Raw genomic sequence first — 9,450 nt, 5'->3', positions numbered from 1 at the left:
ATCATCATCTTCATCCCTCATCATCATCATCACACCTTCATCACCATCATCATCTTCATCACCTTCATCACCATCACCTTCATCATCATCACCATCTTCATCACCTTCATCACCATCACCTTCATCATCATCACCTTCATCTTCATCACCATCACCTTCATCACCATCTTCATCACCTTCACCCTCACCATCACCTTCATCACCATCAGCCCTCACCCCCTCTCTGGCCTGCAGCAGCTGCCTCTCTGCGTTCTGCTTCTTGATGTTGTAATATTGAACTTCGACCTCGTGCGTCAGCTGCAGCCATTTCTGCAGAGCGTCTGGTGGCGCCCAGTGAGCCCGTGACTCCAGCTCCCTCTCAGCCTTCTTCAGCGCTGTGCGAACCTGCGAACAGGAAGGAGTGTGTATCAGTTGGTCAGTCGATGGGTAGAGGGTGAGGCGGCTCTACCTGCTCCAGCTCCTCTTCGGCGTACTTCTGCCGGCTCCTCTCGTTCTCGGCTCCCTCTCGTAGCTCGCGGAGCCGCTGAGCTTCCTGTTTGGCCGAGTTGATCTCGTTCCTCAGTTCCTCCTCCACCTTTACCTTCTCCACCTGAACGCAGCGCTGCTCCTCCTGAGCCTGCAGCAGCCTGACAGGAGGCAACACACCAAGCCTAAGAATGGCACCTGAACGCATCGTCAGTCAGCAACAGGAAGTGTGTGCAGAAACAGCAGTGCTTAATGCACAGCAGCAGGGGGCGCTGTGCAGTGTGTGTATTCTATTTTTAGTGTGAGGACAAACACAGAGCAGCTGAGGGATTTCAGAGAGGAAACTCAGCTGATGCTTTAATGATCCCTACAGACTGGTGTGTGTGTGTGTGTGTCCTCTGTATGTTGGTGTGTATATGCAGGTGTGTGTGTAAGCGTGTGTGTGCAGACTGATCTGCAGGGTTCTCTTTGCCCATATATGGACTTCAGACAGAAAGACTCTGCAGAGGCTGGGCTGGCCTCACACACACAGACACACACACACAGACACACACACACACAGACACACACAGACACACACACAGACACACAGACACACACAGACACACACACAGACACACACACAGCAGATGAGTTATTTCCTCCTGCAGCTGAGTTCTAATTACATAAAATAAATAAAACTAAACAGCTCATGTAGCCTCAGTCTAGCAGCCTGTAGCAGGAACTGGTTCTGGCTCAGTGTGGTTCTGGTTCTGGCTCAGTGTGGTTCTGGTTCTGGTTCAGTGTGGTTCTGGTTCTAGTTCAGTGTGGTTCTGGTTCTGGTTCAGTCTGGGTCAGTGTGGCTGTGGTTCAGTGTGGTTCTGGTTCAGTGTGGTTCTGGTTCTGGCTCAGTGTGGTTCTGGTTCAGTCTGGGTCAGTGTGGTTCTGGTTCAGTGTGGTTCTGGTTCAGTGTGGCTGTGGTTCAGTGTGGTTCTGGTTCTGGTTCAGTGTGGTTCTGGTTCTGGTTCAGTGTGGCTGTGGTTCTGGTTCAGTGTGGTTCTGGTTCTGGGTCAGTGTGGTTCTGGTTCATTGTGGTTCTGGTTCAGTGTGGCTGTGGTTCAGTGTGGTTCTGGTTCAGTGTGGTTCTGGGTCAGTGTGGCTGTGGTTCAGTGTGGCTGCGGTTCTGGTTCAGTGTGGTTCTGGTTCTGGTTCAGTGTGGTTCTGGTTCTGGTTCAGTGTGGCTGTGGTTCTGGTTCAGTGTGGTTCTGGTTCTGGTTCAGTGTGGTTCTGGTTCTGGTTCAGTGTGGCTGTGGTTCTGGTTCAGTGTGGTTCTGGTTCAGTGTGGCTGTGGTTCAGTGTGGTTCTGGTTCAGTGTGGTTCTGGGTCAGTGTGGCTGTGGTTCAGTGTGGTTCTGGTTCAGTGTGGTTCTGGGTCAGTGTGGCTGTGGTTCAGTGTGGCTGCGGTTCTGGTTCAGTGTGGTTCTGGTTCTGGTTCAGTGTGGTTCTGGTTCTGGTTCAGTGTGGCTGTGGTTCTGGTTCAGTGTGGTTCTGGTTCTGGTTCAGTGTGGTTCTGGTTCTGGTTCAGTGTGGCTGTGGTTCTGGTTCAGTGTGGTTCTGGTTCTGGGTCAGTGTGGCTGTGGTGCTCTGACCTCTCCTGCACTTCCAGCAGGCTCTGCTCAGCCCGCTGCAGACCCTCCAGGTCCTTGGTCAGCTTCCCCATGGCTTCTCTGGACTTTCGGGTCTGGACGTACGCAAACCAGCAGCCGCCCAGCGCCATCAGGATGGACACACCCAGAACCAGATCCTTCCATCGGTTATGTTGGCCTGCCACACAAACACACAGACGCTCCAGCTGCATGTAACAAGTATGTACACACACACACACAGACACACACACACACAGACACAGACAGACACACACAAAGACACACACACACAGACAGACACACACACACAAAGACACACACACAGACAGACACACACACACACAGACAGACACACACACAGACAGACACACACAGACACACACACACACACACACAGACACACACACACACACAGACAGACACACACACAGACACACACACACACAGACAGACACACACCTGCTGGCGGTCCGAACAGCACGATGTCGAGGGCTTTCAGCTGCAGTTTCTGAGCGTGACTTCGGTCTAAGATCTTCAGCAGGGACACCGTCAGCGTGGTGTTCTTCACCGCCAGCCTGCAGGGGGACAGTTTGACTAGTACTGAAACCCTCACCTGTTCTCCCTGTGTCTCACTGTGTGTCTCACTGTGTGTCCCACTGTCTCTGTGTCTCACCTGGGCAGGGCTCGTCCGTCCAGCTGCTGCTTCCTGAAGCTTTCTGCATACTGAGGAAGCTCCACACTGAGCAGCCAGTCCTCCACCTGCTGCACCGTCCAGGTGTACACTGAACACACACACACACACAGACACACACACACACAGACACACAGACACACACACACAATATCTGATGTAAAGACATTTCCTGCAGCAGTTTGAATGTTGTCTGCAGTGACATGGTTTCTTCTTCATGTGTTTCCTCCTCCTCCTCCTCCTCCTCCTCCTCCCCCCCCCCCCCCCCCCCCCCTCCCCCCCCCTCCTCCTCCCCCTCCCCCCCCTCCTCCCCCTCCCCCTCCTCCCCCCCTCCTCCTCCTCCTCCTCCTCTGCTTGCTGGTGTGTAGAACAGTTGATGTGTCACCGTCTGTTTACTACAGCAGAACCTCAGATCTCCTGTTTGTTTTTCCTTCAAAAACAAACTGCCCTCCCCCTGCCCTCCCCCTGCCCTCCCCCCTCACCCTCGGAGCTCTTCCAGGCGGTCCACATGTCCTCCACGCTGATGTGCAGGTCGGCTCGATGGAAGCTGCTGTGTTTGGCTTTGGGGTCGTGGAACTTCAGATCCTCCCTGAGAAACTGAGGACAGAGGGGACGGCTGTCAGTCTCACTGCAGTCTGAATGTCACTCATTTATTGTGTCCTCTGTCTCACTTCGTCTGTCTCGGTTGTGTCCACAGTGCCGTCAGCATCTTCGTCCATCAGTTTGTGGATGCTGCAGATCGCCTCAAAGCTCAGGAGGGCGTTCTCATCCTCACACAGCTGCTGGTCTATCACACACAGATCTACAGAGGAGAATCTATCACACACAGATCTACAGAGGAGCGTCTATCACACACAGATCTACAGAGGAGAGTCTATCACACACAGATCTACAGAGGAGAGTCTATCACACACAGATCTACAGAGGAGAGTCTATCACACACAGATCTACAGAGGAGAGTCTATCACACACAGATCTACAGAGGAGCGTCTATCACACACAGATCTACAGAGGAGAGTCTATCACACACAGATCTACAGAGGAGAGTCTATCACACACAGATCTACAGAGGAGCGTCTATCACACACAGATCTACAGAGGAGAGTCTATCACACACAGATCTACAGAGGAGAATCTATCACACACAGATCTATAGAGAGTCTATCACACACAGATCTACAGAGGAGAGTCTATCACACACAGATCTACAGAGGAGAATCTATCACACACAGATCTACAGAGGAGCGTCTATCACACACAGATCTACAGAGGAGAGTCTATCACACACAGATCTACAGAGGAGAATCTATCACACACAGATCTACAGAGGAGCGTCTATCACACACAGATCTACAGAGGAGAGTCTATCACACACAGATCTACCCCCCCCCCCCCCACACACACACACACTGTCAGGTCACATGTAACAGAGCAGCCCCTGAGGAATGTAAACAGGAAGTGAAGGGCAGAGCCTCAGAACAGCTCCTCACAGGGCCTCGTCCTGGATTGGTTGGTTTTGTGGTTGTTTTGTGTCTCTTCAGTTCTGATTGGACTCTCTCAGAGTTCTAACCGCCAGCTCCTGTTAGCCTCAGTTAGCAGCTAGCATCCACAGTCATCCATCACTTATGTGTCGTCATGACGACAGGCAGGGCGAATTCAAACAGATCAGAGCCAGAAGTTCATGACTACATTTGGTCATTTCAGTGTCTGATGGTTCGGCTGAATCTGTGTGTGTGTGTCTGTGTGTGTGTGTCCACTGTGTGTGTGTCTGTGTGTGTGTCCACTGTGTGTGTGTGTCTGTGTGTGTGTGTCTGTGTGTGTGTGTCCACTGTGTGTGTGTCTGTGTGTGTGTGTCCACAGACACTGTGTGTGTGTCCACTGTGTGTGTGTCTGTGTGTGTGTGTCCACTGTGTGTGTCCACTGTGTGTGTGTGTCTGTGTGTGTCTGTGTGTGTCCACTGTGTGTGTGTCCACTGTGTGTGTCTGTGTGTGTGTCCACTGTGTGTGTCCACTGTGTGTGTGTGTCTGTGTGTGTCTGTGTGTGTGTCCACTGTGTGTGTGTGTCTGTGTGTGTGTCCACTGTGTGTGTCTGTGTGTGTGACACACACACAGACACACACAGTGGACAAACCCGCTCAGGTTTCCCTTCATCTGTGGCGACACCACAGAAGAAGACGAGCAGCGGCTGCTGAGGATCTGTGCACCGAGCAGCTGAGGACAGAAATACTCAGATAATAGAATTAAAGAGGAGGAAGGTCGAGCCAAAGTCACACAGAACCAGCTCACACACTACACTTCCCATCATGCATCAGGCGGCACACATTGCACATTGCAGGTTGGATTTTTTGGCCGGGTTGGCAGGCGACAGGAGCAGCACAGTGGCCGTGGCTACGAATACAGTAATAAACGCCACATGTCTGACTTCCTGCAGCGCTGATGCTCACATCACACCTGCAGAGCCGCAGAGCTGAGTGCACGCCGATGTCTGCACACGCTCACAGATCTGCCCCCACTTCCTGTCAGCCAGGGGGCGGGGCCAGAAAAGCCACAACAGAGACGAGGCGGCAGCAGCTCGCCACTGCTTCCTGATGATGTCACAGGAAGCAGTGGGACACACACAGACACACACACAGTGGACACTACACACAGACACAAACACACACAGTGGACACACACAGACACACACACAAACACACACAGTGGACACACACAGACACACACACAGATACACACACAGTGGACACACACAGACACATTCAGCAGACACACAACATGGAGCCGAGGCTGATGGGAAAGTTGTCCTACCTGGCGCCGTGTCGCCGATGGAACCCAGGTGATGGTGGTCCAGGTGGGCGTAGTCGCTCCTGTCCAACCCGCTGTGAGCCTCAACACACACGCTCAGCACGCACACACACACCAGCCACATGCACACACAACCCATGTCTGTGGAGACAGAGGAAGGTGTCAACGGGCCTGGAAGAAAAGCGTCATGTGACCTACTCTTGCTACATCAGATCCGATCAGGTGACAGCAGCACAGACCGCAACACGCCAAACCTGCCCCCAGACCCTGGACCAGCCTGTCTCTGCTGTACAGGGTCTCTGAGGGCTGACTCACTGTTGGAGGCAGCCTCTAGTGGGCACCGGAGGAACTGCAGTGTTGGCTTGGTTTCCCAGCCAATCAGAGAACACCTGAACACAGCGAACACGCCACAAAACTTCATGCTGTCTCCATAGCAACGGTTCCGTCTCATGAGTCACGTGATCCCTTTGGCTAGTTGTGTGTCCTCCAGTGTGTGTCCCATGAGTGTGTGTGTGTGTGGTGGGGGGTGGCTGTATATAGTGATCATGTGTAATAGTGATGCGTTCACTGGCTTCATCTCAGCTGGAGAAACTAAACACCGACTCACTGCGACCATTAATCAATCATCTACAGCCAGCTGAGCCGAGTTATCGATCAGCTTCCGGTCTGCGACAAACTTTTCCTTAAAGTCTGGTCTGTTTTAGAGGTCAGAGGTCACACAGCTGCTCCGTTTCCCACCGAGCCGCGTCTCTCTCAACTGCATAAAACATCCCTCACCTCTAATCCATCGATCCCATCCGATCCGGTCCGATCGATCCGACGGCGGCTGACCGACACAGGGAGTGACGTTAGAGCGAGATGAAGACCGTCTGTTCCTCACTTCCCGCGAGCCAAACTCACCAAACTGCTGCTGAAAAAAAACACATGAAGCGATCCACCCATGCTGCGTTCACGGACCCGCGCAGAGATCAGGACTCACACCGTGAAAACACCCGAAACACGCGTGTGTCCGGGCAGCAGCGGTGCATTCACGTGCCGCTGTAAAACTGCACCCTCCAAAGGAACTGCATCCTGCTGAGTGGTGCGTTCACTGACAGGTGTGCAGAAAAGCTGCTCAAAAGTCTGGAGTTCAAACTAAAAGCGTGGAATTCCCCACAACAGCCTCTGAACGCCGACCCGTGGGTCTCCTTCCTGTCACATGATCAGTGTTTCAGCTCTGATTGGTTTATTAAGCATCAATGATCTGATCAATAGCCCTCATCCTGGTCGTCTAATTTCCCACAGGCCGGAAAGGTAGCACGTGTCTGCTGCATTGGTGTGATGGCGCCACCCAGCGGTCAGACAGAGGAGGTGTCGTCTAACCGGCGGACAGATGACGAATCAATCGATCAATAGTTTACTCGGACTGTTCCTCTAACGCTGCATGCTGCTCTCTGATTGGCTGTTCGAATTATTTCAGGAACTTATTTTGTTCTCAGCTTTGGACCGAAAAGTCCGGTGTTACACACACACACACACACAGACACACACAGACACACACACACACTCAAACACACACACACACACACACACACAGACACACACAGACACAGATACAGACACACACAGACACAGACACACACAGACACACACACACACACACACACACACACAGACACACACAGACACAGACACACACACACACACACACAGACACACACAGACACAGATACAGACACACACAGACACAGACAGACACAGACACACACAGACACACACACACACACACACACACTCACACAGACACACACAGACACACACACACACACACACAAACACACACACACACACACACAGACACACACACAAACACACACAGACACACACACTCAAACACACACACACACTCACACAGACACACACACACACACATAGACACACAGACACACACACACAGACACACACACACAGACACACACACACAGACACACACACACACACACAGACACACACACAGACACACACACACACAGACAGACACACACATAGACACACACACACAGACACACACACACACACACAGACAGACACAGACACACACACAGACACACACACACACACACACACACACACTCAAACACACACTCACACACACACACTCACACACTCACACACACACAGACACACACACAGACACTCAAACACACACTCACACACTCACACACACACTCACACACTCACACACACACTCACACACACACAGACACACACTGTAAACTTCCTCAAACTTGCTCCACCACTTCCTCTCTCTCTCCTCTCGGACTTCCTCCTCCTTGTCGGCTCTGCCCGCCCAACACTCAGATAGAGATCCGCCGTCCCTCCCTCACACACACACACACACACAGACACACACCCAATCATTCTGTCAGGGAGCTGGACAGAGCGAAGCCGCGAGCCCAGCGAGCAGGACTGATCACCGGTGAGTGTGTGTGTGTGTACTCCGCGCGCGCGTGTTTGATCTCTGTCCAAACCTTTATTGATGAGGACCGTGATTCCTGTCAGCGGATCGATTTCCGACAGATCAATAACTGGAGACTTGGTTCGACCACTCCCAGTGTGTGTGTGTGTGTTTGTCTGTGTGTGTGTGTGTGTGTGTTTAGGCTCGTTGAAACAATCCGTGTAAAAAGCCTACAGAAGCTGATCAGAAGTGATCAATACATGTGATGTTTCAGATGTTTCACCTCGGCTCCTTCACGTTCACAGTAACATCCTCTTCTTCTGTAACAGCAGCTGATCTTCCAGCTGCTCGGCAGCTGTGCTGTGAACACCAGTGTATGAAGAATATTGATACATTATCACTTCAGTATTGATCCCCAGCACAGCCACATCACACACTGTGGCGGTCATCAGGCGTCCATCACAGCGGCGCCACGAGGCCGCCTCCTCCTCAGAGGAAGCTTCAGGTGGCCCGACATATCCCAGAATGCACTGCCTCCAGGAAAGTTCGATGTTTTTAAACGCTAGCGTTAGCGAGCATCTGCTGCAGGTTCCTAGGCAACAGGAACACTGCATCCTGACAAACAGGAAGTCAGACCAGACAGTCTCCTCTAGGAACACCTGATAGGACCACGCCCCCTTCAAAGACACAGACGCCATTTTGATGCTCAGCTGGAACCGTGGTATCAGAAGGTCAGAGGATCTGTGAGGACAGGTTATAGGACCTGACTGCTGACTGGATGAATCATCTGCCACTCACTGTCAGTCAATCAACCAATCAGATCAACAGGAAACACAACAAGCTGCTGGGATCTTTAAAGCTAGCATGTAGCAGCTAGCATGTAGCAGCTAGCATGTAGCAGTTAGCATGTGTGTAGAGGGCTGTTGTGTCTTGGAGACGTGACCACTGATCATGTCAACCAGAGAAAGGTGTCCCAGAGTGAGTTGTGTGTTTGTCTACCTGTTTTGTGTGATGTTGTTGTGTATTTGTTGGCCTTGGTGTGTTGTGTCTTTGTCGATCTGTTTTGGTGTGATGTTGTGTATTTGTCAGCCTTGGTGTGTTGTTGTTTGTGTTTCAAGGCCTGCTTGGGGTGATGTTGTTGTGTATTTGTCAGCCTGCTTGTTGTGGTGTTGTGTGTTTGTCAGCCTTGGTGTGATGTTGTGTGTTTGTCAGCCTGTTTTGTGTGGTGTTGTTGTGTGTTTGTCGGCCTGCTTGGTGTGGTGTTGTTGTGTATTTGCCAGCCTTGGTGTGGTGTTGTTGTGTATTTGCCAGCCTTGGTGTGGTGTTGTGTGTTTGTGTCATGCTGCTGGATGAACAGAGTGTTGGACAAGCCCTTCCTGTTTCGGTTTCGCCACAGTCACTTCCTCTTTGGACGGAGGCGTCTGGTTGTTGG

General features: G+C 51.9%; 2 protein-coding genes across 2 annotated transcripts in view; one reads left to right on the top strand and one right to left on the bottom strand.

Annotated features, from left to right (window-relative positions):
- LOC114446418 (stromal interaction molecule 1-like) overlaps positions 1 to 7,002 on the bottom strand; it is an 8,209-nt gene extending 1,207 nt beyond the window's left edge. Inside the window, exons 1-9 of the mRNA XM_028422056.1 lie at positions 6,359 to 7,002; positions 5,585 to 5,722; positions 3,452 to 3,582; positions 3,263 to 3,377; positions 2,763 to 2,871; positions 2,549 to 2,664; positions 2,093 to 2,267; positions 449 to 626; positions 117 to 384 (exon numbers count right to left, since the gene is read on the bottom strand). Coding sequence (XP_028277857.1) covers positions 117 to 384; positions 449 to 626; positions 2,093 to 2,267; positions 2,549 to 2,664; positions 2,763 to 2,871; positions 3,263 to 3,377; positions 3,452 to 3,582; positions 5,585 to 5,720 — 1,228 coding nt within the window. The 5' untranslated portion in view covers positions 5,721 to 5,722; positions 6,359 to 7,002. The remainder of the gene's footprint in view (positions 1 to 116; positions 385 to 448; positions 627 to 2,092; positions 2,268 to 2,548; positions 2,665 to 2,762; positions 2,872 to 3,262; positions 3,378 to 3,451; positions 3,583 to 5,584; positions 5,723 to 6,358) is intronic.
- Positions 7,003 to 7,897: 895 nt separating this feature from the next.
- rhogb (ras homolog family member Gb) overlaps positions 7,898 to 9,450 on the top strand; it is an 8,020-nt gene continuing 6,467 nt past the window's right edge. The window contains exon 1 of the mRNA XM_028420794.1: positions 7,898 to 8,039. The gene's annotated coding sequence lies outside the window, so the exon portion shown is untranslated. The remainder of the gene's footprint in view (positions 8,040 to 9,450) is intronic.

Source organism: Parambassis ranga, chromosome 14, assembly GCF_900634625.1.
Source record: "Parambassis ranga chromosome 14, fParRan2.1, whole genome shotgun sequence".
In the NCBI taxonomy this organism is placed as follows: Eukaryota; Metazoa; Chordata; class Actinopteri; family Ambassidae; genus Parambassis; species Parambassis ranga.
This window is presented reverse-complemented; position numbering and strand designations above follow the sequence as displayed.